Source organism: Octopus sinensis, unplaced genomic scaffold (genome assembly GCF_006345805.1).
Source record: "Octopus sinensis unplaced genomic scaffold, ASM634580v1 Contig10964, whole genome shotgun sequence".
NCBI lineage: Eukaryota > Metazoa > Mollusca > Cephalopoda > Octopoda > Octopodidae > Octopus > Octopus sinensis.
This window is the reverse complement of record NW_021832231.1, coordinates 107170-132913: the sequence shown is the minus strand read 5'-3', so window position 1 is coordinate 132913 and position 25744 is coordinate 107170. Positions and strand designations below refer to the sequence as shown.

Sequence of the window (25744 nt, the reverse complement as noted above, 5' to 3'; positions counted from 1 at the left end):
CCTTAAATTATGTTGTTTATTTTGCTGTTTTTGCATCCTCTTGCTACCCAACGTGCCCGTTTCCTCATCCGAATTGATGCTCGAGGCGACTAGTAATCAAATGGACAGCTCGTCACCAGACGTGGGTCTTGTCGGGTATTTCAGACGGCCGGAATCCAGCGAGGAATTTCTACTCGACAGTTTTTCCTTTATTCTCAGGGATCTGAGCATGTTCGTCAATTTTGGCTAAACGTCATTTTTCGGGAAAGTTCTTGTTTTTTCCTCTTTTCATCCACGTAGGCCGTCGGGTCGAATCTTCTGGCGGGTGAGCGGACAAACTTTGGACTTGTGCAACGACACGATCGCCCATTCACCCGGAAGTGACTTGAATATATCCAAACTCTACCCTTTTTCGGAGTCTGACAAAGCTCTCGGCGGATTTTTGGGAGCACAGGAAGCTCTATTTGAGGGCGTGTAGGAATGACGGTCTTTCTGGGGCCTCAAAAATATCCGACCCAAACATACTTTCGGTAAAAAGCCAATTCACCGACGAGTTTGTTCACTTTGGCCTTTAAGGATTTTTCACTCGTTTGGAGTCGTTCCAACTGTTAATGACTCGATTGGATACCTCTGCGACGAGCCGCGTGTGCTTCGTCCTGTCTCTCACACTCTCCCGTTGCTCACGACTCTTTAAATTGCTTAATTCCTTCTGTAAATATGCCACTTGATCTTTCATTCTTTCTTCGATAGATTCTGATTTCCCGGTCCTCTGCCGTTTGTAGACCTTCACTTCTTCCCGTAACCCGTCCCTTTCCTTCGGAGGTTTTCGCAGCTAATAATGAGGCAGATGGACTGTTACATTAACAACAACTCTTCGGTGGTCTGCTTTGATGATTCCAGACATGTCTAACATTCATGGTTTATATTACGTTTCGGAATGTGCGGATTTCTGCTTTCAGTTCGCGAATCAAATTTTGCTGTTCGACGACATTCGGTCTGCCAACAAAATCGAGTGGCAAGGGATATTGGATTCTAAAAATAGTTGTCAACACTTGCCTGTCGAATTCGGCGGTGTAGATCAGGATTAAATAACGCTTTTCGTTGTTTTCCCCGCAGAATGAATCGTCTTCCCTTCTCATTGCCTTCAAGTCGGCAAAACTAAGCAGACGAGTCGTTACGGAAGAGTTGGTCTTTTTTTACAATTTTAAAATATACGTTTTCGAGAGAATTGATCAACATTTTTAGAAAAGTTTCAAAGTTTTTGTAATTTCCCGTCCTTTTGGTCAAGTTTTCAATGTCTGGCGATTGGAGTCAAAAATTACATTTGTCAGAAAAAGCACTTCTCCACTGGTTGGCCGAGTCAGTCTCTTCCACAATTATTTCTATTGAGTCTCGACTTTGCGAAATTTGCAAAGTTATTTCATAATCAGTCGTAGAATAGCACTGGTGGAAGTTTAGTTCTTGGGGAAACTCATTTCTGTCGAATAAAAAGTATTACTCCAACTTGGACATGCACAGCGGGTCTCCTGGCAACTGGACTGATAACTAAAAATGAGTTTGTAATTTATTTCGGGTATTAGTAGAAAGTGTGAATAAATGTTAATATTATGCGCCCTACATTATTTGATTAAAAGTGAAACTTGCACTGTCCTCTATACAGAACAGTCAGAAATTATTGAGCCAGTAATAAAATTCGATATAAAATTTGTGAAAAACATAATTCAATCATTTTGAAGAGATTTAAAAAGTTCCCTCGCGTCTCTCATTCTTTTGAGAGTTTCAGGAGTAAAGATAATTCTCCTGTCAGTGTTTGTGAAAGTGTTTTGAGAATTTAGACAGGCGGTGAGGTATCTCCTCATGAACCGATAGAACTTGCATTTGTCTGCTTGCACATCCGACTGACTGTCGAAAGAAGAATAAATTGAGCTGGAACTGCAATTGCTCATAAACTTTTGGAAAAAGTCGTTTTCGATTGCGAAGGCGTGTTTCCTTTGAATGTCCGATATGGACTTGTTGGCGAACTGAGCACGACGAATTGAGACAGAAGTGCAGGCAGAATCGACAGAAGTATCCTTGCAATTGACGATGGCCATTGGGAGTGTGATTGCGTGGTTGTGCATTTCGTGAATGAGTGTCCTCGATATCAGTCTGGGCACCTCCCCTCGATTGTCCGACTTCATCTTCAAGTTCCGATCGGAAGGCAGACTACACAGACTGCGGTCTGCCAGTTTCTTCAGTTGGACTTGCGTGTAGGGTAGGGAATGAGTGCGACGGTGGGAGGGAGGGCAGTGGTCGGTATTGGACTCACTCGGACGAGTGGATTGACTCTCCTCAGTACTGTGGACTGCCGACAGTTGTGCTCGATTGGAGGACATGGCCATAAGGGACAGAATGGAGTCGACACCAAGTCCGTGGGAGGTGTAGTGAGGGTCGAGATGAGTCATGGCTTGTCCGACCTCGCGTGGGGACATTGTCCGCAGATCCTCACATTCGGGGACCACCTCAGCCAACGAAGGCAAGTCGAGTTCTGAACCAAGACAGTCCTGTTCAGAAAAGGAGGAAAGGTCGTTGAGGGACATCCACGGTTTGTTGGTGCATGTGGCATGTTCGACGGTGAGTCCGTAGTTGATGTAGTCAATCAACGTGGACTCGAGACGGAGACTGATTTGTGGGAAGGAAAACCGTCGGTCGGGGTCTATTTGGCAGCATTGGAATGCCAGGAAGAGAAAGGAGACAGGACAGTCCTCCACCATTTCCCCAATCCGCATGTAGTCCACCCCAAAGTTCTACCCGATCACCACAAACCCAGACTTGTGTCCGCGGAAGGTTGTCTGGGTCGTAGTCACACCGGAGAATCAGTTCGCACATAATAATCCCAAAGGAGAACACATCCGCCTATGCTGACGTCACCTCCCTTACTTTGTGGTCGTAATACTCCCCCCTTATGCACTCGGGTGCTCTACAAAAGGGGGTTCCCACTGCATGCAGCACCTCTCCTGCCCTAAACGTGAGGACGGACACTCCACTTTGGGATTTTGGTGGCCAGACCCAAATCCGCGACGACTGCACTGATGTAGTTCGAGTCCTGTCTGATGAGGACATTCTATCCATGGAAGAGGACAGACAACCAGAGAAGTCAAATCCCGGTGGAAGTACCCCATCTGGTTGATATAACTCATTCCGTCTGATATATCCACTGCCAACTTTATCCGAGTACTCCACGGGAGAATGTTGTCGTCGTTGAGTAAATAATTCTGGAGAGACCCCCCGTTTATAAACTCCCCGACGATGCTGACAATTCCCCCCTCAATGATGACTCCATAGGCTCTGCTGGTCACACCCACACACTCACTTTAATACGTTCGGGTGACTGAACTTGACCATTAATTCACTCTCTTTTATCATTATGGGCTGCTCCACGCCCTTTTTGGGTTTCTTGATGACCATCACCGTCTCTGTCGACAGGTGTTTTGCCTAAAGGACATGTGCACTCAGTTAACTTTGAAAATGTCTGCGTAGCCTCCACTGGCTATCAACTCAGACTCAAAATCCTCTAATCGAAACAAATCCGAGATTGCGTCCATTAAAACAAAGGAGGTGGACCGATTCAGTTGCGGGCTGCTCATTCCGAACACAGGAATAGGATTAATTTAAACGCGGAACTAATTTATTTATCAGAATATTACTTTCGTACTATTGCGGCTTAAAATAGATTAAGCTCCTAACAAATATTATAATATTTATTCATTATTATTAACAGTCTAAATTGATTTTTTACACTTGATATATTCTGGAGGACTGACAATCCCACCCCTTTATTCTAGGAAATTCAATATAATGTTATTTAATCGGCTATATTTTACTAGAATTGTGTTTCTCATTGCCTAAACACACCAAAATGATTAATTTGTCAAGTGCTGCCAATTGTTAATTTTAATCGACTGTTTTGTCCAAGACGTATAACTACGCAAAATTCATAATGTCGTAGTCCCTCGATTAATGAATGTCGTCACTGTCAAGGACTGGCAACCCACCTTCTTGTGGTTTCCTACACAATCAATATATCCAAATCAATAATCGAAATGACAGTCGATTTATTAACAAATAAAGGATTTAAAGACCGACATTAAATCTGACTCGATCCATCGTGTCCTGCGCGACCTGACGAGCCTTCTCATTCCCAGCTTCTAAAACAGCCTCCAAATGATCCTTATGCCCCATCAAGTAGTGAAAACGTTCTCGGAAAGGCTTCAAGGCCTCCACCAACTCCTCGGCCATGTTCTTTTTAAACTGAACTATGCCGATTCCCCCACACTCCTCCACTATTCGGGCAACCGGCCTGCCGACCACGTTGGAGTAAATGTCAATCAAATTGGCCAATCCCGGCCTTGATTCCACGTCATAGCTTATATAGTTGCTGGCCGAGTCAGTCAAGGAATGTCTGATTTTGTCAAAAATGTCCGCAGGGTCCTCAAAGAGAGACAAAGTGGCCTTTGGATGGTCCGCGGATTTGCTCATTTTGACAGAAGGATTTCGGAGACTCATAATCTTGGCGGAGGAGTATATCCCGATGGAGAAATCACTGGCGAACAAATCACAACAGAATGCCTCATTGAAGGCACGGGAAACATAGCCGACCAACTCTACGTGCTGCCGCTGGTCCTCCCCCACAGGCACCATTTCTGGACCAACATTAAAAATGAGGAATACTTGTAGAGAAGAATGTCGGAGGCCATCAGAAGGGGGTATCCACACAGGGCGAGTGTGGGGGACAGTCTTTTGGATTTGTCCTCAGTCTAACTACGAAGGACTACTTTGTACTGAGACATTCCAGTGAGCCGGGAAAGGTTGACTACTGTTGAGAGAATCCAGTATAGTTCAAGATGGTGGTTAACCTACCATTCTGTGACAACACCCACTGCGCTCTGACGGTACAGAATACACTCATTCGGGGACATCCCACACGCCAGCAGACTTGCAGTAGTTTCCAGTATATTATTCCTGTGTTTGTTATCAACTAGTACTTGTAATTGGACGCCTTCCTGTGAGAGGTCAGGCCGTGGAGATCTGCAATTCCTACTATCAAATTTGATGTCTTTTGGTAGGACAGCCACTGCTTTATTGCCCCACAGTAATTCCCGACATGTATTTCTCCAGAGGGCTGTATTGCCGAGTATATTCGCATCAATCTTCCCCGGCACATTGTGTGTCCACCAGAACAAGATGTGATTCAAAATGTATTTAAATTAACGCATTTTCATTAATGTAGAAATTCTTTTATTTATAATTATTCACTGAAATGGTGTCTTTGATGCTACCCTAAACTCCCAATAAATATTAAAATATTTATTCATCATTATTACCAGTCTAAGGCAACCCCACCCATTATTCTATTGTCGTGGATTTTTATTTCCAATCAAATTTTTTTATTGAACGCGACGTTTTGTTTTGAAGTTTGTGTACTATTGTGTAAATGACAATTTAATTGACCTATTATTCATAACAAGACATGCAATGATATGCGGACTCCTTCTGACCCACCATAGTCAACAAAGTAAAGAAATGCTTAGAGTACTATTGAACGATAGAAAGAATAAATAAAGAGAACTATCAATCATTCGATATTTATTCACTTGTTCAGTTGTAGTGGAGTCCTTCTGTGTCAAATGAGTAGTGCACGTGTCCTTCCCTGCTCGAGTCGCTCCCCTGAGTGCTCGTGCTCCACGTCGACGACAAAAGAGGGTCAAAGTGAATTGCCGAAGTAAACTCCGGAATGTCTGCCGTGTCACAATACTCCCCACCCATATAAAAATCCGGAAAAGTCATTTTTGACTCGTCAAAGTCCTCAAATACAGGACCCGCCCTCTCAAAGTCGTCGAACAAGGTTTTTTCAGTGGGGTATGAGGGGAACCAGTCCTCCTTTTGAGTGGCGGGAACGAGGGAATCCCACGAATAGTCGTACTCCTCTTCCCGCCTTTTTTTATTTCTCTGATTCTCTCCCCCGCCCATGAGGTAGTTTTCTGTGCAGAACAGACTTGGGGGTCTCTTTCTCTTGGTGGATTCATCGCCCACCTCCTCCTCATCGGAGACACATTCGATGCGCACGTGGGCGGAGATTCGCCAGAGAACCCCTCTGTGGCGGTCGTCTCTCCTTTTGCGGACTCGTTCGAACAGTCGGCTTTGCTGCAAATTGTGTCGGACACAATTCTGCCACATTTGGGTGTAGGTTTGATAGAAAGGAAAGCGAGAGGATATCCAGTCACACATTTGCCCCACGTTCAGTCTGTCTGCTTTGAGGGAGTGGAATGCCAGTCCGATCAGAGTGGTGTAGGAGTAGGGCGGCTTCTCTGACTCGTCTGTTGCGTATTGAACAATCTCCGAGGAGGAGGGGAGTCTGAGGATGTCGTCCTTGTTGGTATTCTCCTCAGACTTGTCCGTGGGGGTCATTATGGCTGCGACGTTGAGGTGGTGGAGCCATGTCAGGTTGGTGAGACTTTCCCCCAAAACGTTGAGAGACTCTTCTTTGTCGTTGAATATTCTGGACATGTTCGAATCTAAATATGTTCAGCTCAGGCACATTATAAGCACATATTTAACGGACATGGACAATATAAGTAAAATCGAACAAAGTAAGCCTATTATGCAAAAATAATGAACATTCTAAACAATATATAATCGAACTAGCCATTAACAATACTGTGCTTAAAGTTTATAGAGCCTTTCTAAGCCAATTTATACCACAGCCACAAACCCACGCGAATTGCGTGACACTGTGATATATAGACCAATCGTCCCACACGCAGAGACGCCATCACCGGTTGACAGTCTGCCATGCCACTGCTGCTCGAGTGCACACAATCAATTCTTTCACATTCGCCATTTCTATAAACTGGTGTCAGAACGGGGGACACGGCTTTCCTTTTGGAACATGTGGAAAATCAGTTAGACTAATAGTTCGGTTAATTGAGTGGGAAATTGGGCAATTGTGCAAAAAACGAATTAAAGTGCCATGTTTGTAATTATTTCGTGTCGAAACATGACAACCACAATTTGCACTTCAGAGACTACTATTTTGTGTCAGGAAATGACTATTCATGACTAACAAAGCTTCAAACCAATTCCTAACAAAGCAGAAGGTGACTAATGCCACTGGCCACATCTTTGCAGTTCTGGTGGGTGAATTCTTATTTTTAGAACAAGTTTGGTAATTCTTTCTAAAAAGACTAAATTCAGAAAATACAAAAAGTGGATATATTATCCCAAGTTTGGTCATCTCTTGAACTTTTAATTAAACTTATATTGACTAAAGGCACTGAATGGTTGTTGTCTTTTATATTTTAAACTGGATTTGTTTAATTTATAATAAATATAATTTGTAAAGACGCGGGTTCAGCATGAACGATGTGGTGACCGTGCTTATTGCAGGACCATCAGACAGTTTCATAGAGTCCTTTGTTTCTAACATTAAAATTCAAGGTGTATTTGACACTAAAAAAGTAAATTGCTCACAATCCACATTTCAAGACACGTATTGTCATTTTTGACCACAGTTCTCTCAAGGCTCGTCTGGTAAGAACAATAAAAGCGAAAATATCTCCCTACCTGAACGATTTCTCAGCAATTGAAGTCTCCTCCGATCCCCGCGACTTCAGCCTAGCCAACTACATAATATTCGCCTACAACTACCACCTCACCTCCGGACAAACGTGCTTCGACTTGATCCGCCGTTATGCAGTGCTGTATTACAACATGGCCTGCTTTCTCCGCGACCATGTCCGTGAGCCCATCCAGGTTGCCACTCTGGGTCATTTAGGTCACTTTCGTGGGCCCCTTTGCTGATTGTTTTGCCTCAATCGTCAGCCAGACAGCACTCAATCTCCCAATTCCCCATTTGTCGGCAGTCTTGTCAAAGGGAGGTCCCCACTTTGAGGAAAATGTACTTTTTGTGTACATTTGTAGGACAAGGGTTGCTACGATTGGGCAGGTGGGGATTCTCACTGGCTGGCATTCGAACGAGTCTCTGATTGGTCGAAAAATAGTATGAGAGAATACGCCGGAAATGTGTTTATGTTGAGACTATTGTTAGTTGGGGTCACTTTTGGGGAATGCGGGCAGTGGAGTGTGGACTGCTATAATTGGAGGAGGGGAGGTATATTGAGCTTGTTTGTGCAGGAAATGTATAGTGCAGTCGTGGTGGGCTCGGATGGGTCGTATGGAGTGCCTGAGGGGTTGTTTTTTCCTTTTCCGGTTACGACGGGGACGGATGGGGTGATGAGGGTGTTGGGAGAGTTGGTGGTCGAGGATGAGGCACGTTCTGATATTGCGGCGTTGGTCACATTTCTGGGTCGAAGGAAAACTGCTTTCCACAGTTTGGTACCTCCGTCAAAATTTACTTTTGAGACTTTCTTTGATAAAAATTATTATTTTTAAGTACATTTACAACCTTAAATGAGACCAATTGCTGACAAATGAATATTCCATCAAAGTCTCAGTTCACTTTATTTACTGCAGACAGAAGATTTAAAGCAAGATTCGGTTTATTTATTGAAGACGTGCTTATACGTTCTTGGAGTAATTTTAAACTAGGCAGAGGGATTTAGCTTTGTCATAAAATTGCACTCCAATCATGTGAAAAAAGAAATCGGAGAACCGTTGGATCGGTAAAGGACAATCTGGGAGGAATTTGAAAATATTGGAGTCCGAGATCACCTAACCTACCATACCTTTCCTGGTGGTCATGCGGGTAATAATAAAATTTGTGCCTAAAAGATTGTCTAGCACAGCGGTTCTTAATTTTTTTCAAATTTTTGATAAATTTAAAAATGGATCCCTAGTACCCCCTATTGATTTTTAAATTTTAACATATCTTTTTTTGAGATAAATGATTTAATTATAAAAGATGAATTATTTTCTAACTAAAAAAAATAAAAAAAATATTTTATGTGAAAAAAGTGTAAAAGATTTAATTCTAGTGAGATATTTGTTGTTGCTTTTCTGCAACAAGTTTTGTAATATTTGAATCCATGTCGCATATCATCTCTAATTTTCAATCGACTACGAGATTTATTTTTAATAAATGATAAGCAAGACATCGCAGTTTTGCATAAGTATGTTGTTGGATAAGGAATTAAATATTGCATACTAGCCATAGTCAATAACGAAAATCATTTTACTCCAAAATTCCATAAGTGTGCAAGAATTGAAACATATCTGAATAATCACAAAAATTATAAAAGTAACCCTTGCAGTCACAGAGCTTCTTAAATCGATTAATTTTTGTAGAAAAGGAAGTTCCTGAGCCTCATCAATCTTACACAAAAAAGGTTCTAAAATCCAATCAGGGAACAATCTGATCGCTATTAAAATATTCTCAGATTTTAATTTGCAAATTTTTTCGGTGTTCGTCGATTTGTAAAATAATCCATTTTTCAGGTTTATTATTTCCAATTAATTCCTCCAACATGGCTGAAGAGTATGCTCTGGATACTGGAATTCAGCCGTCGTGGGTTCGAATCCAGAAGAGGCTACTTTGGAGTCGGGGTTAATCTCGTCGAAGTTCCTTTGCCTGTGAGGTGACGAGTACATCTGGCACGACACAGTATGTCAAAAAGGATCTCCTTCCTATCCGGCCTTAGAAAGGCGTTACGTGGTCCACCAAATTCACTTGGAGATTTCGAGATGATTTGAAACGCCGAGGGGGCACCTAATGCTCACCGAAAAAGGACCAATAGCTCTCCTCTCCCGGGACATCGTCGCGCAGGACGATGCACTTGCATAGGATGAACTTCCGGAGGATCTCCGTCGAAGTGCGTCGGGATCACACGCTAATTAGTTTGGTCTTAACTGTGGTCTGGTGTTTATTATTATTATTAAAAGCACTTTCGGAAAAGTCACAAGTTAATTAAGCTTCCTTGTGCCACCATGAAATTCTCCCGGTCATGCGTCTCAGGCTCTCCGGTCAGTTGCGATCGTCCTGAGTGAGTCGAGATCATCGCCATTTTTCAGTTTTTTATTAATTCCAGCTAGATCTTCATTTAGCGTGGTAGCCAGAGGACCTGGGTCTTCCCGGAAGTCTCCTTGGAATGGGCAAAGTAGTTTTCCATCGCGATATCGGCGGAGTGAGGCTGTCAAGTCTTAATATGTGTCCAAAGAGTCGCCATCTGGACTCCAGGATGTCCATAGAGATCGGTCTCGAATTGCATCTTGGTGTTTAATAAATAAATAAACATCGGAAACATGGGAATAACATTTTTAGTTAATTTTTTCCTCTATAAATTCAACTTTTGCTTAAATTCAGATACTTTTTCAAAAACTTCTATGCTTTACCTTCAGGATAAAAAAAGAAAGATTTACCTTGTATGGATAAATTTAATTCGTTTATTATTCCAAATATATCAGCAAGATAGAATAACTTTTGTTTGAAGGCATAATCTGCGAACATATTGGCAAGTTCTATATTATTTATTTCTTGTAAAAAAGTAGTGAGTGCACCAATTAGTTTGGCAACCCGTTTAAGCACCCTTCCTCATGACAACCACCGAACTTCAGTGTGGAAAATTAGTACTGAATGTTCATTTCTTCACACAATAATTTAAAAAGCCTATGATTAGTCGCCCTCGCACGAATAAAATTAACTGACTTTACGGTCGAATCAAGAACAATTTTCAATTCTTGAGGCATCGTCTTTACAGCAAGAGCATACATATGTATTCCATAATGGTTTGCGATGATATGAGGTGCGACATCCTTAACCAGTGCAATAAACCAGATCAATGTCCGAGCATGGCAGGTGCTCCATCAGTGCATATCGACCCAACTTTAGTCCAGAGAATATTATTGGAAACAAGGAAAGACGAAAAGAGATGAAACATATCATTTCCTCGTGTTCTTCCTGTCAATTCCAAACAAAATAAAAACTCTTCCACGACAGAATCGTCTTTAACAAATCGAAAAAATGCTATTAAGTGGCACATTGAACTGATATCTGTAAATTCATCCAACTGGATGCTTATTGGAAATTGACTGTGGTGAATACAAAAAATTAGTTGTTCTAGCAAATCTTTTGACATCTCATTAATAGAGAGATGGTATCATTCAAAAGTGGTATATTCTTAAATTCTTTTTCAACATCTTTCCCAATCATTAGTAACGCACCTGGTTTTATTAGTTTTTCTCCAGAACAATGAAATACTTTGTTTCTGGCTATAAGTCGAGCAATCTACAAATAATTCTTGTTAAAAAGGCCTCATATGAAACCTCCATATATAATTTTGCGGTCCGGGACAATACATATGATGTAAGGGTCCCGTGATCATCATATTTGATTCGTTTTAATTTAAAAACATCAAGACTATCTGTATTATCAGAGTGAGCCGAACGCTTAATAAATTGGCAGGTTTTAATAAATTGACCACATTTCCATTCCAGAGGGGAAAGTGTCTGGTTTGGGACGTCACGTGTGTGAACTCCTTTTCCAATCAGAACATCAAATTATGCATCGAGAATCCTGGAGCCCCGTCTGAACGGGCAGAGAGAGAGAAAAGCTGAGAAATACGCTGGAATGGGAATGGGAGAGTGTTTGTCCCCGGCTGTTGAGACGTCAGGAATACAGGGGCCTTCTACGGACCCTACTCCAGCGCATTGCCTCATTAATCGGAAGGGTTACCGGCTACCCGTGTGAGCACGGTATTAATCGAAAGAATATCTATGCAATAGTCAGAGGCAATACTCTGGCTATCTGCCAATGACTATTTCCCTTTTGGTTTACATAAATAGAATAAAATAAGTAAGAAAAAAAAAGTCTAAGCAAAAGTAGAGAGGCTTTTTGGGTCGTTTAGACCAGTGTTTCTCAACGTTGGGCCCCAGGCCCACTTGTGGGCCTGAGAAATTTTGAAATGGGCCTGAAGATTTAATTGGGCCTGGAGTGGGCCTCAAAGAAAATATGTTAATACTAATACTAATAAATCTTTATTCGTTATTATTTTCAAATTGATTTGATTTGTTTTTAATTTAATGATATTGTCATATTTAAATTTAAATATTATAGGCCTGATTGTATAGTTCATGTCAAAAGTACACAAGGAAAAAAGAAGAAGACTACACGCAAATACCAGACTGATTTTTTATTACTAGGCTTCATCCCATCAAGTGCTGATTCTAAGAGGCCTGAATGTGTGGACTGTGGCTTAGTAATGACAAATGTTTCCATGAAGAAATCAAAATTGTTCGCCCATCAACAGTTGAAGCATCCTGCTTCTGTTGGAAAGGAGCGCAGCTATTTCAGGAAGAAAGTGGAGTTACGCAAAAGAATGCTCCAAAAACTTTAGAATTCTGCTTAAAAAAAGCAAATGAGCATAATAACAAGACACTAAAAGTCAGTTATGCAGTGAGTGAACTGGTTGCTAAGGTGGGGAAGCCACATACAATTGCAGAACGTCTGGTGAAGCCAGCAATGTTGATCTGTGCTAAAGAACTGCTAGGAGAACAGGCTGCCAACATTCTACAAAAAATCCCATTGTCTAATGACACAGTGAAGAGAAGGCAAATTGAAATGGCAGAAAACCTCGAGAAACAGCTTGTGGAAAAATTAAAAGTTTCTAAGTTCTCACTACAAATTGATGAGACAACAATCAACAATTCTGCCTTATTACTTACTTATGTCCGATATATTGATGCAATGGCAATTCATGAAGAAATGTTATTATAAAAAAGTTGATTGACACACGAAGCGACACTATATATGCGGCTGTTTACGACTATCTGTACGATAATGGGATCCCTCTGTCAAATCTGTTGCAGATTGCAACAGACGGTGCCAGCGCTATGACCGGCAAACAGAATGGCTTTGTAGCTAAATTAAAAAAAGTTGCCCCTCATATATTGGCAATTCATTGCATCATCCATCGAGAACATCTTTGTGCTAAATCTCTCAATGATGACATGGAACATGCATTGAAAGTCGCTGTTTCAACAGTGAATTTTGTCAAAGCCAATGCTTTGCATGACCGCCTATTTCAACATTTATGTGAACATGAGGACCACCAGAGACTCCTCATGCACACTGAAGTGAGATGGCTTTCCAAAGGAAATTCCCTAGTTCGTCTTGCTGAAATGTGGGATATGGTTCTTATTTTTGTTCATGACATGAAAACACAAGCTTGTAGCAAGAAGCAGAAAGATAAAGCTGAGACTTTGTTTTCAGTGATAAATAACAACGATACAAAGCAAGGATTTTTTACCTGGCTGACTTATTCGCACATGTCAACCAACTGAACATGACACTGCAAGGGCGAAATGCTAATCTGATAGATAGTGCTGAGAAAGTACGCTCTTTTTTGAACAAGTTATGTCTCTGGAAGATGCATCTTCAAAAAAATGAATTTGCTTATTTTGTAATTTTGCCAAAACTGCTCCGAGCTCAGAAGTAATCGCAAGCTGCACTGACCACTTGAAATGCTTGAAAGAAGATATGACTAGAAGATTAAAGATATCATCGAAATGAATCCGCCTAGTTGGATTATAGATATAGCACATTTTGACGTATTAAGTGAAAAAGACATTGATCCTATTATTGCTGGAGAACTTCTTGAACTGAAGGAGAACAAAGTATTATGAAAAATATTGAAAGGGATGGCTTATATGGATGGATGAAAGTAGAATCGATTCATCCATTACTCTTTGAAAAAGTTGTTCCGTTTGTACTTGGCTTTCCCACCACTGGTTGGTTGAGACAGGATTTTCTGCAACAAACGATTTACTCACAAAAAAACGCAATCAATTGCAGATTGAGAAGAGAGGAGACTTACGTTTGAGGTTGAACCAAGATCTGGAAATTCAACTTGACAAATTGATAGATAGACATCAAGAGCAGTGTAGTCATTGACATTTTAATAAGATTTTTTATGTTAATAAAAATACTTTTTTGTTAATCAAAGTTTTATTAAAGGCAATGGGCCTGAGTTTTTATATGACCCTGAAAATGGGCCTCAGGGAAAAAAAAGTTGAGAAACACTGGTTTAGACTTGCTTACAAGCCTCAGTAAAAGGTGAAAATTTGCTACTTCGAGCACTTGGGTAAATCAAATTAATAACAGCTTGCATTTTCGTTATTTATATGAAACTTGGTTTATTGGTGGCCTAAACTTGATGCCACATATTGAAATGATATAAAGAATTATGACAAAACGCTTTAAATCAAACGCAAGGAATTGAGTATACGGTTGGTTGATGCTCAACATATTAATTAGGCAGTAAATATTCACCATTAATTCACGTTTTTCAGAATTTCCCTTAACTCTTGAATCCTTGGTCAAAATCTACTTGTTATTTGTGATTTGGGGAACCCAGGAATCCACCACTTTAGGAGTCGGCAAAAGCTGGCTTGCTAGGCTTTGGTGGCTTTTAAATCTTAACTAGGCTCTTCTTGAAAAAAGCCACTAGAAAGAGACGGGTTGGCTTTTTCAGAAAATCTCGGTCGCCGTGCTCCGCGGAAACTGTCATTCAATACACAATGCGGCGTCGTTGGGGTGACCATTAAATCTCAATTTTAAATTTATATATGGCTAGAAATACAAAAATTGATAATACGCGACATTTTCAATCAAATTAGACTGAATCTTTTGCATTCACATCTAATTTAAAACAACCACGAGAATGCCTTATTTGTCAGAAAACTTTAAATCGAAACAAAAAATCAAATTTAGAGAACCATTTTAACACAAAGCACGCGAATTTTGCAAAAATATTTAGTGGGTTACTCGCAAAAGAAAACTGGAAAAACTTGCTAAAAATATTCAGACAAAAATCTTGATCAAGATAATAATATACCTTTATCTAAAAACAACTATAGTTTTCTAACTTACAGTAAACCAAAATAAAAAACGAACACTACATTGTCCTAAAATTTCCAAGAACGAATCAAAAAAAATATTTAAATAGAATTTTAACAATATATAAACAATAACATTTTTTTTTGCAAAAAAAAATATATTTACCTCCTTTTTACGGCAAAAGTATAATCTGAACAAAAATAAAAAACGAACAAAATTGTATTTACAAATTAAAATTTAGTATGCCCACTACGTGTCGCAATTACAGACAATATTCGTTCACTCTACCAATGATTTTGCATAATCCACTCCTATCTCATTCCAAATTTTTTGTAATTCTTCAAAAAGTTCCTCTTTTTTGGAATACGATTTCCCCCTTATTTTTGCCTTCATATAGCTCCATACGTGTTCAATGGGGATAAGATCCGGGCTTTGCGCTGGCCAAGGTAGCAATTCGATATTATTAGTCTCAAAGAATATTTTGGGTCTTTGGTTTTGGTCACATGTGTGTTTTGGGTCGTTGTCCTGTTGAAAAATTGGATCAATAATCCTAATTTTTTCCAGAAATGGCAACAAATTGTTTGCCAAAATGTTAACATACAATGATCCATTCATTATTTTTTTTATTCAAACCAGATTACTAAAATATTCAGACGTAAATGCACCTCATATCATCACACTTCCTTTTCCAAATTTTACGGTTTCAGTAATATTACGGAAACAAACTTTTCGGATTGTTGTCTTTATACAAATCTTCGTCCGTCGTTGTTTACTAAGTTGAATTTGCATTCGTCGCTGAATATAACGTGATTCCAATAGCATATTCCATCTTTGACAGATTTCCATTCTTCGTTCTTTGTGTTTTTTAGTAAGATGTGGTCTTTTAGTAGGCGGAAATGCTTTGAAACCTCTTTGTTTTAGTGTATTTCTGATTGTTTCAGGTGTTACATTTTCCCAGTTTCTTCTTTCAATGCCTTCGCATATTTTACGCAATTAAAATTTGGATCTTCAATCCTTGCCTTATTGATTTTTTAAAAATCTTCTTCATTTAGGAGCCGGGGACGACCAGAACCATATTTTCTTGTGCATGGAATATTTTGTTTATATTTTCGAATTGTTTTCGATATGGTATCAAGTGATCTTTTACACCATCTTTTAGTTATACGTTGTATTTCGCGATACGTCTCTCCGCATTTGTAAATACCGATAATTGTTCCCTTTTCTTCAAAACTCAATTGTCTGGCCATAATAAGTTATTATAGCGTCCCAAATATTAATAATTTTTTAAAAAAATCATATATTTAATAACATTTACAAATAAAAAATTTTGTTCGTTTTTTATTTTGGTTCAGATTATACTTTTGCCGTAAAAAGGCGGTAAATATATTTTTTTTGCAAAAATAAAAATATTAGTTTTTATTTGTTTATTATTGTTAAAATTCTATTTAGATTTTTTTTGATTCGTTTCTTGGAAATTTTAGGAAAAATGTAGTGTTCGTTTTTTTTTGGTTTACTGTATATCAAATCGAAATAAAAAACAAAATTACAGAACTGAATCTAGAATCAAACCTCAGATTAAAATTGACAAGTTACGATCCAGACATTAGATAACTATCCAAAGAAATGAGGAGTCACATTTCTCATTAATGAGAATAATTAATTTTTTAATAAATTCATAATTATTATTGAATTTTTAATTGGAAAAATAGTAAAAGATGGCTCTTTAATTTATAGAAATTTACAAGAATGTCAAAAATTAAATCTTCTCTAAAAATTTTTCCCGACCCCTGCACTACACATCACAAAGATAAAAAAACCATAGCAGCCTTCCTCTTCCAATCAAAATCATACCTAAAATTGACCCAGGTGAGAGATTATATATTCAGTTCGATAATCTTATTCTGGTTAATCATTTGTATTTTTCTTTGAACATGTTTTACCACCTTTTATTGCTCTTGTATTATTTTTTTGACCTCAATACAAAAATAAACACATCCTAACCGATCATAAAGAAAATAGTCGGACTATTTGCGCTTTTTATCACAAGTGGTTGTTTTTAAAAAATATTTCAATTTTATTCTCAATACTGTGTCGCAGCGACAACACGTGACAAAGAGTATTCTTGCACATGATTTGTGTTGGGTATTTTCTACTTGGGACGCAAAAGACCATAAAATGTATGCTCGAGCAATTGATCTTCTCAAAGATAGTGATTTAATCTTTCTCGTCTGGCTGTTTGCCGATTGTTAACAAGGCTGTTGCAGAACAGTAATCTTTTATGCATGATCACGTTTAACGTAGTTGTGGGAGTTAATGTGTATTCCGGTTTGATAAAATTCTAAAAACTCATGCGAATTCCTAGAATTTAAGCTAACCACAATAATTCTAATTCATATTGGTAATGACAATGTGTATTTTATACAATAATCAAATCGAAATAACATTAAATGCTTTTTTCAAAATAAACATTCGAACTGATACGATCATTCAACGATTTCTCAATAAATAAATTAAACAAATATATACCAATTTTATTAAAAAATTTCAGATTCGCAGAACCGAAGCAATTATTTTATACGATCAAATGTCAACTCGATGTACAGCAATAAAAAAATGGTTAGCGGTTGTCATTATTCTAAAATTGTCGCTAGCTATATATTCCAATCCGAAGTATAAAAATACGAATGTTTACTTTCATCTTATTTTTGTTTATTTATGAAAACTGGAGTAATTTTGAGAATTATTTATTATAGTTATTTCATATGACTACATAAAGATTAAAAATGTTACATGGTTTGAATACATGAGTTTATGGAGTACAAATTACAAACCGATAACAATATATGAAGAATATTTTAAAATGATTGAATATTAACATTAGTGATGGTAATTATATTCACATTTTTTTTAGATCTAGGATGGCTTGGAACTGTGAACTTCTCTGAATTGAATGTTTATGCTTATGGGACTAATGTTTACAGTTTGGACGGAAAGTCTAATTAATAATTTAATTTTAGATATATAAATGATTTGACTTACTGCCCATGGATGTTTTTGCAGCTTAGGGACTGTCATGACAGATATTTCGGTTATTTAATTCAAAATAAACACGATCAATATATTTCAAACTGTGAAAAAATCCACGATTATTGTCCTAACATAGATTCTATTTCAAAAGGTGACATTAAAGAATGTAAAAATGGAAATGGTAATAATAAAATTATTGTTTGTAAAAGAATCAAGAACTGTAACATGCAATTACGACATATTTAGGAATTTTCAGATAATCCAAGTCGAAAGCACAAATGAGGTGAACCGGAGTACTGAAAATAATTAATAGGAAGTAAATAACATTAACCAGTTTTTGAATTATGCAAATGCAAAAAATAACTTGACGGAAAAAGAAAGTCAGGTATTTTTTGTTTACAGTATAAAACAATTGCAACCAAATTATTATTGCATTTAGGCAATTCTTTCTAAAATCAGCGATCAATTGTCTTATTCCAAATCCACAGTTTCTGATGAAATGGTGAAATCAACAAACATCAAGTCATACATAATTTTTAATTTAATTAGAATTATGAAGACCATAACAAATATAATAATTTCTACTGATGCCAAACCCGGCACAACCAGATTTAGTTTAGAAAATTTTGATGCAAAGTTGTTGACTTTGAACAGAACAAACATAAATTCGTCGATTCTAGATAATACTGAATCCGCAATTAAAATAAAATTTGACAAAAAACATCTTCAGGATTTAGTAGAAGGTAAAATAAAATATTTTACCTGTAAGAATCTGCAAAACTAAAAATAGCATTTGTTTTTTGGAAGAACGATGAACTTTTTAACATTTTTAATAAATCAAAGCTTCAGACATCTGTTGTGGGGATATTGGTGAATACTAACGAACCGATTCACAATTTGAAAATAAAACTTGAGTTTCCGGGAAGTATATTTGTATAAAAATAAATAAGATTTCACTATAAAATCAGTTTGTGTATATCTGAATGTGTCCACACAAGACTGGAAGTCAAATGGATGCACCAGTAAGATTACAAAAAATGGGATACAATGTACGTGTACTCATCTGACTAATTTTGCAGTCATTTTTGTATTTTTTGTGAAATAATTATTGCATATAGGACCCGTCTATAGTAAAAGAATATAAATGGCTGAGCATTCTTACAAATGTTGGTCTTGCAATATCAATAATAACAGAGATTGTCGTCATTATTTACTCGATTGTGTCTTGGAGGTCATGTGATTACTTTAAATTTCAGAAATGGACATAAATCTTATTCATTTCATTTATTTTTAAATTTATGCATTGCAATGCTTCTGATGAACCTTGTTTTTGCTTTTGGGATGGAGTTCGGTAAAAATAGGAGTTGTGGGGCAGTTGGATTCCTACTGCATTATTTACTGCTGTCTGTGTTTGCCTGGATGACAGTAGAAGGGGTTTTTTTCTACTATTTATTTGTTCGAGTTTTTGGAAATATTCCAGTCGATTTTTTAAAAATTGCATTTTGTACTGCTTGGGGTCAGTTTCTAATAATAAAATCAACTAGGCGTTCCCATCATTCCACCAATCATCATATCTGCTATTAATTGGAAAATGTATATGCAAAAACAAATGTTTTTGTTTAACTTCATTTTTAGATGCTGGCTTAATGGACTTGCATTATATTTGGGCTTATACTTCCCTATTGCTATTTGCTTAGCTATTAATGTCATTATTTTCATACTCATCTTTATTACTCTCGATAAGAATAGAACACAAAAAAAATCATTTTCAAAAAACACCTCTTCAAAATTTAAAGAATTTTTTTTGCTATTCGGATTAATATTCTTTTTTGGTAAATTATTTTTATTTTTTAAGGCATAACTTGGGTTTTTGGTTTTTTCATAAAGTATCACCATTCAGTTTTTCTGCAATTTATCTTCGTATTCTTAAATTTGTTTCAAGGTTTTTATCTGGCTGCTTTGAGATTTTCCGCATATAAATATCAATCAAAACTTTAGTCCAATTATGTAACTTAATACATTTAAAATATTTTTCGATTTAAACTCATTAAGTAACGTGGTTTATTAAATGTAATAGTTATGAACTTGAATTTAAGTTATTTTGTAGATTTCATTAAAAGTGTAGTAGGTATTCTAATTTTTATAATATTTCCCTTTACTTCTTCCTTAAAATGATCATTTACTTTTTTTTAATGTCGGTCTTGTTTAAAGTTTACCTAAATTTCAACATTTTTGTGTATAATTAAGTTTTAGACGCAAATATTCCTGAGTTTTGCTTACATCTGGCGTTTTTCTTTTTGAAGATTGTTCTTTTTATTCAAATACTGACTTACATCTTTCTTTTTTCCCTATGTTTTGTTCCCTCTGATTTTCGTAGAGGACGGCAGAAGACCCGATGGGATGACCACATTTCCATTCCAGAGGGGAAAGTGTCTGGTTTGGGACGTCACGTGTGTGAACTCCTTTTCCAATCAGAACATCAAATTATGCATCGAGAATCCTGGAGCCCCGTCTGAACGGGCAGAGAAGAGAAAAGCTGAGAAATACGCTGGAATTGGGAATGGGAGAGTGTTTGTCCCCCTGGCTGTTGAGACGTCGGGAATACAGGGGCCTTCTACTCGGACCCTACTCCAGCGCATTGCCTCATTAATCGGAAGGGTTACCGGCGACCCGTGTGAGCACCGGTATTTAATCGAAAGAATATCTATAGCAATAGTCAGAGGCAATACTCTGGCTATCTGCCAATGACTATTTCTCTTTTGGTTTACATAAATAAAATCCTTTTGAGGAAAAAAAAGGTTTTAATGAATTGTTTCCAATTAAAGCATCGCACAACATACACTGCGCCTTATCCACATTTCCTGTTCCAAAAGATTTGGTGAATCCATATTGCACATATAAGTCATCCCATTTACGCGTTTTATTAACCATAACGAAAAACAAATGAAGGATGCTATCAAAATCGATTAAATTAAATTATTAAAATCATCTTAATAATAACGAAATCGTAAGTATTAAATTCATTTGTACAGATCAAATGTAAATTTTGTCTAAGTTTCAACTAGCTCAAATGGTCAGCAAAGTTGATTTTGCAGTATCCTTAAAAATTGATCGGTTTGTCTACTTGCAGGTCTTGTCACTATTTCTACAGGCTCTCTTTCGTCACCAGATCTAACAATGACTTCACTTGGAGGATGATTATTCCTAATTCTAATTTCAGTTGTAGAATTTGACACAAATTATTGCTAGGACTTTTGTATATGCTGGAGAAGTGATGGGCACACAAAATGTTTATAGTTCGAATTTCCTTATTTACTTTAGGTAAATTTTTGTTTTTATGTTCTCCTTAAAGAGAATTAATACTCAACTTTTGAAACAACAAAAGAAATACTCCAAGTTGAGAAGCATTCCTGTTTCAATCAAGGCAACCCAACATGACCCAGTGAGCAACTTAATTACTACTGCATTCAAACTCAAAGTTTATCAACAAGAAAATAATAACAGGATGGATTTAACAGTCGTAGAAATATGTAGCACTGCGAAACGATTCTTTAAGAAATGCTGCATTCATGACTTTCTAACATTAGACAGCCTAATCTGGAAAGAGGAGGAGGAAATTGAGAATAGAGAAAACCAGGAAGATACTGTTTATGACGACAGACTAATTGAATGGAACAGATTTTTTGAAATAGTGAACACGCATTGGCTATACTTTGTAGTATTTTTAATACACCAAAAACACAACTAAAAAGCTCATGACCTGTACTTCTCCCTTGCTTTCCTTTCTCTTCCTGAAGAACTCAGAAATAAAAAATAATATTTGATCACAATTTACTAAAAAATCCAAATTTGCACAATTAGTAATCCCCAATTTTCAAAAAGGCAGAATAAGCCTTGACAGCACACAATCGCACTACGCGCTTTCTGTCATCAAAAAAAGGTTTAATTAAGCTCATATAATTCAGCCGTGTGGACGCACCACACTTGACCGACGAAAGCTTTTCCAAAAACATCAAGAAGGTACAACGCCCCCTCTACAAATGACTGGAAAATGTACTGGCAATGCATTATTCCCGCCCTTTCGCACTGCATAGTCCACAAACCCTCCCAATTGTGATTCGAGAGGGAAATAATCCCGGTAGTCCAATACAATCAGCAGCACTTTCATGAGGAAATCCGTGAGATACACGTCTTCAAAACAAGACCCAACCTCCACAGACATTAAATTTGTCAGAACCGGCAGTATTTCCTTCACCATGTCTCCACAAAGAGCAGGAATAGAACTGCACTTGACGAATAGACTCAACAAAACAAGTCCCAATGCAGTCTGTGACTGGTGGAGGGACATGAGAGGTTCCCACAAAGATTGAGAGAGTCGTTGCTCGTATAGAAACTCTTCGTGCTTATAAATAAACACGTTTCTCTCAAAAACATCAAACACGAATTCACAAAAAGAAATCGCCTCCAGAAGACTGAATCCAATTCTAGCCAATATCTAAGAATGTGTGATGACACCCACATGGCTAAATAAGCAGGAAACAGTTGAACATGTTGCATTCCGCTCAACTAGAAATCGCAAGACGGTGGAAGTGAACCACAACGGAAGTGAGTCGCATAGCCAGTCATGGGAGGCTGCAATATCAAATATGACAACTTTCAAATCCAGGGAAGGCGGAATAATATTTGATAATTCCAGTGATGACAACTTGTTGGTCAAAATGGAAAGGAAAGTTCTCAGAACACAACGCCCCAATCAACAGTCGAGTTTCACTCTCACGGACTTGTTCGATGGCGTCCTTTGACATCACGGAGGCACATAAAAACGGAATTTTGTACTCGACCGAGTCCTAATTTAAGAATGCAATCACTCACTGATCGAAGGGCAGTGAGAGACGTGTTTATTAGGAGACGTCGGGACGAGTCAGTCAGACTAGAACAGATATTGGCACATCAAACACGAGATTCAAGTCCTTGATGGTCGAGGAAAGCAAAATAAGACGAGAAAGGTCGCACACTCCCACAATCCAATCCAATTTGTGAATCCACCAGACAAGAAAGTCCGGGTGGCCAGAATGCCGCAATCCGAGCAAATAAAGGGCAAAGGGACGACCTTGACTTATTAGTGTGATTACTTTGGGGTGAGAGGCGCAGATTAGCAAGGAGAGAGTCGAGCACGTCTTGGACACAGTGTCCACACATTGCTGAGAGGGCAAAGACAGTCGACGTGTGGGCAGTCGGTGCTAAAATAGAATCAACCCAATCACATGTTCGAAGGAAATGACATCCGATTGGATGGACTGCTTTCCGGACGAAATGTGCAACACACTCGACATGATCAAAACATCTATGGAATGTGGAACACACATACAAATCATCCATTTTGACCAAATACAAAAACACGTTGACGAGTAAATCCTCGTCCATTGCTTCCACCACCGAACAACACACTCCGAGAATGCAAGGAAAGAGACTTGGGTCAGTATCCTGCACAAATCGTCCAACAATTGATAGAATGTCCCCCAAAAGAGGGTTTTGTAGGGCGAAGGGGGCAATGACCTTCGTGAGGGAGTCCATAACTCGCAGCAGTTCCCCACTACTGACTGCACTCTGCTCATACAAACACAAAACTGACCTGAGGACTGCCAATTTCCCTGACCAACTCTCCCCAAATGTCAGTGGCATACTTTATGGCATATTTACTATCCGCAGACAGGACTGTCCTCAATAATACGTGCTTGAAACAACTCGAATCAGAAAGTGCCTCCACAAACAGGCCTGATGGAGGAGTGGGGAGTACAGTCGTAGATGGAAGTGACACATTCCTCCACTTGACCAAGTCCCCGGATGAGTGACCAAAGGAGATCCAAGTAGGCCCTGTCGAGGAGTGCATCCCCAATGAGGCAAACAGTCTACAGTCCACCCACAATCATACTTGGATTTGTAATTCCGAATAAATTTTGCAAAACTGTTGGACATATATTTGTTCTTGTCCCAATCCGGCCTCGAAGAGTGATTTCTATAAATATACAAACAACGGTCGAACGATGGTTCGGAGATAATACGTTCGGTGGCGACTTGTCAAACAACTTTCAAAAGTATTGCTGAACCAATCAACACACATGTTTGCTGGTTGTGGGCTCACTCTCAATGTACTTATCACTGCTTCCAAAAATGACTCAAACAGAAAGTCGTGATTGTCATATTTTGATTCCTATAGGTAAAATTGTAATTGATATAAATCATTAATTAATTCGTAATTTAATAATAATTTGGCGATTGTGGATAACCTCTTTAAATATATATTTTTCAAGTTTGTGCAAATACTTGTCAGCCTCCTCGTAGTATCCTTAAAATATGCGAATTAAACACAACCAAATTGATTGAACCGGCCAATTAGCTTCAAAATAGGAATCAACACTCGGTGATCATCCTCCCCCCAAATGAATCGAATAAACTCCCCAACAAACGACCCAGACAAGTCTGTTTGAGTGACTCACCAAACAACCCTGCGAACCATCCACAAAGGCATTCACAAGCCGACAAAAGGAGAGGATGTCCCGAGTATGGACAGTCTCAACAACTTGTTTATTCATAAAATTGAGAAGAAAGTCCCCCAAAAGCGTGTCGGTCGTGCCATGAAGGAGCACTCCTTGCATGGTCTGAAGAACGTGGGGCACGACTTGGGGGGTTCGAATGACTTCTCCACTCATAAACACGACCAGAGAATTGACTGGACTATTCTCACGTCCCCCGTCGTCGAAAAAGCCTGGGGGAAGTGAGTGGACGAGGTGAGCCAGTAGAATGAAAGCCCGACTTTGTTTGAAAGTGTCTGAGGAAAGCAGATATGGTCTGGAATGGGGTGATTATGTACCTCAGTTGTTGTATTATTTGTAGCAGTGTGTGCTTTCCTTTATGTAGTTCTTGGATTTTATTAGGCGGGTTTACCGGTTGAAATTTTTTGGAGAGTTTGGTTTAGTTCGACTGAAAACAGGCGGTTTATTAGAATTGGTAGACCACACTCACCATGCATGCTCTTTTATTTAATAATTTTTTAATTAATTATAAATTGATTAATGTGCTGTTTAAAAATTGAAACTAAGATTTTAAAAATGAAATCTATAGAAGCCGCAGACTGAGTGAAGTCATCAATTTATCAAAAAAAAATTAAAAAAAATAATTTTCTGATTGTGTTTTCTTAACTTTACCAAACAGATGGACGAGAAGGCACAAGTCACGAGAAAGAAGTGACTAAAAAACAATTCCAGTGACGAGTAGCTATTCACAAACCCATTTAGTGCCTACCCAAATCGGAATAGACCTACGTTTATGTGTGTTGATTTAACAAGAAATCAGAACAGTTTAAGACAATATATGAGCTTGTCAGCTGAGGACGAAAACACGTAGTTGGGACTGGAGAGGAGGACCGACTGGATTCTGTGTGTTTTGTGGTAGTCAATGACGGCCAACAGTCTCAAGTTCTTAGCAGAGAGGACGCGCAGTGAACAGTCAAAACAGGCCAGAACAGCCACACGTCCATCACTGCGGATATCACACGTCGCCACTCCCTCGTTCGGAAGGACATGTCGAGACCTCACTTCTCCACCAATAAGCGACCACTTGCACACGTGTTTGTCAACCGACCCAGAAATGACGTAATCATGCCAGACATCAAAGCACGTCACCGCATCTCCGTGAATTTGGTATGAAGTAGAAACCCAGTGTTGTGCCAAGTCCGAGGAGTTGGAATGCACGACAATGAGTCCACTCTCATGTCCGCACAGGAAATACAACTTTGAGTCGGTCGCAGTCAATTTAGTGATCAGTGGAGTATCCCCCGTTGGGTGTATAAATGTTTTCGAGAAAGAATCGTCTTCCCGTTTGAGAAGGCAGGTCTACATTGACGTGACTATT

General features: G+C 38.5%; 6 protein-coding genes and 1 long non-coding RNA gene across 7 annotated transcripts; 3 read left to right on the top strand and 4 right to left on the bottom strand.

Annotated features, from left to right (window-relative positions):
• Nucleotides 1-215: 215 nt before the first annotated feature.
• On the bottom strand, nt 216-1697 carry LOC115228711 (coiled-coil domain-containing protein 61-like). Its single transcript, XM_036499000.1, has 5 exons — nt 1638-1697; nt 909-1169; nt 647-811; nt 505-584; nt 216-471 (listed from the first exon to the last, which is right to left on the bottom strand). Exons 1-5 carry the CDS (start codon nt 1695-1697, stop codon nt 216-218), a joined length of 822 nt encoding a protein of 273 aa, XP_036354893.1.
• Nucleotides 1698-1700: 3 nt separating this feature from the next.
• LOC115228710 lies at nt 1701-2747 on the bottom strand. The gene has a single exon (XM_029799235.1). The coding sequence runs from the start codon at nt 2745-2747 to the stop codon at nt 1701-1703; it is 1047 nt and encodes a 348-aa protein (XP_029655095.1).
• Nucleotides 2748-4092: 1345 nt separating this feature from the next.
• Nucleotides 4093-4659, bottom strand: LOC115228709 (tryptophan--tRNA ligase 2-like). The gene has a single exon (XM_029799234.1). It carries the CDS (start codon nt 4657-4659, stop codon nt 4093-4095), a length of 567 nt encoding a protein of 188 aa, XP_029655094.1.
• A 957-nt stretch (nt 4660-5616) lies between these two features.
• LOC115228708 (fork head protein homolog 2-like) lies at nt 5617-6525 on the bottom strand. Its single transcript, XM_029799232.1, has one exon. The coding sequence runs from the start codon at nt 6523-6525 to the stop codon at nt 5617-5619; it is 909 nt and encodes a 302-aa protein (XP_029655092.1).
• A 5623-nt stretch (nt 6526-12148) lies between these two features.
• LOC115228707 (protein ZBED8-like) lies at nt 12149-12685 on the top strand. Its single transcript, XM_029799231.1, has one exon. It carries the CDS (start codon nt 12149-12151, stop codon nt 12683-12685), a length of 537 nt encoding a protein of 178 aa, XP_029655091.1.
• A 116-nt stretch (nt 12686-12801) lies between these two features.
• LOC115228706 (SCAN domain-containing protein 3-like) lies at nt 12802-13251 on the top strand. Its single transcript, XM_029799230.1, has one exon. It carries the CDS (start codon nt 12802-12804, stop codon nt 13249-13251), a length of 450 nt encoding a protein of 149 aa, XP_029655090.1.
• A 4834-nt stretch (nt 13252-18085) lies between these two features.
• LOC118761251 lies at nt 18086-18338 on the top strand. Its single transcript, XR_004997238.1, has 3 exons — nt 18086-18116; nt 18147-18218; nt 18273-18338. It is a non-coding gene; the product is annotated as an uncharacterized LOC118761251 (long non-coding RNA).
• The last annotated feature ends 7406 nt before the right edge of the window (nt 18339-25744 follow it).

Excerpts from the sequence above, each read along its gene's own strand:
- LOC115228711 (XM_036499000.1), bottom strand. The coding sequence starts at position 1,697 with ATGTTTTTCACAAATTTTATATCGAATTTTATTACTGGCTCAATAATT. Across the intron at positions 585-646 it reads GTCGTGAGCAACGGGAGAGT|TTGGAACGACTCCAAACGAG; the intron begins GTGAGAGACAGG and ends AGTCATTAACAG. Across the intron at positions 472-504 it reads GAATTGGCTTTTTACCGAAA|AAAGACCGTCATTCCTACAC; the intron begins GTATGTTTGGGT and ends TTGAGGCCCCAG.
- LOC115228710 (XM_029799235.1), bottom strand. The coding sequence starts at position 2,747 with ATGCGGATTGGGGAAATGGTGGAGGACTGTCCTGTCTCCTTTCTCTTC.
- LOC115228709 (XM_029799234.1), bottom strand. The coding sequence starts at position 4,659 with ATGGTGCCTGTGGGGGAGGACCAGCGGCAGCACGTAGAGTTGGTCGGC.
- LOC115228708 (XM_029799232.1), bottom strand. The coding sequence starts at position 6,525 with ATGTCCAGAATATTCAACGACAAAGAAGAGTCTCTCAACGTTTTGGGG.
- LOC115228707 (XM_029799231.1), top strand. The coding sequence starts at position 12,149 with ATGTGTGGACTGTGGCTTAGTAATGACAAATGTTTCCATGAAGAAATC.
- LOC115228706 (XM_029799230.1), top strand. The coding sequence starts at position 12,802 with ATGACCGGCAAACAGAATGGCTTTGTAGCTAAATTAAAAAAAGTTGCC.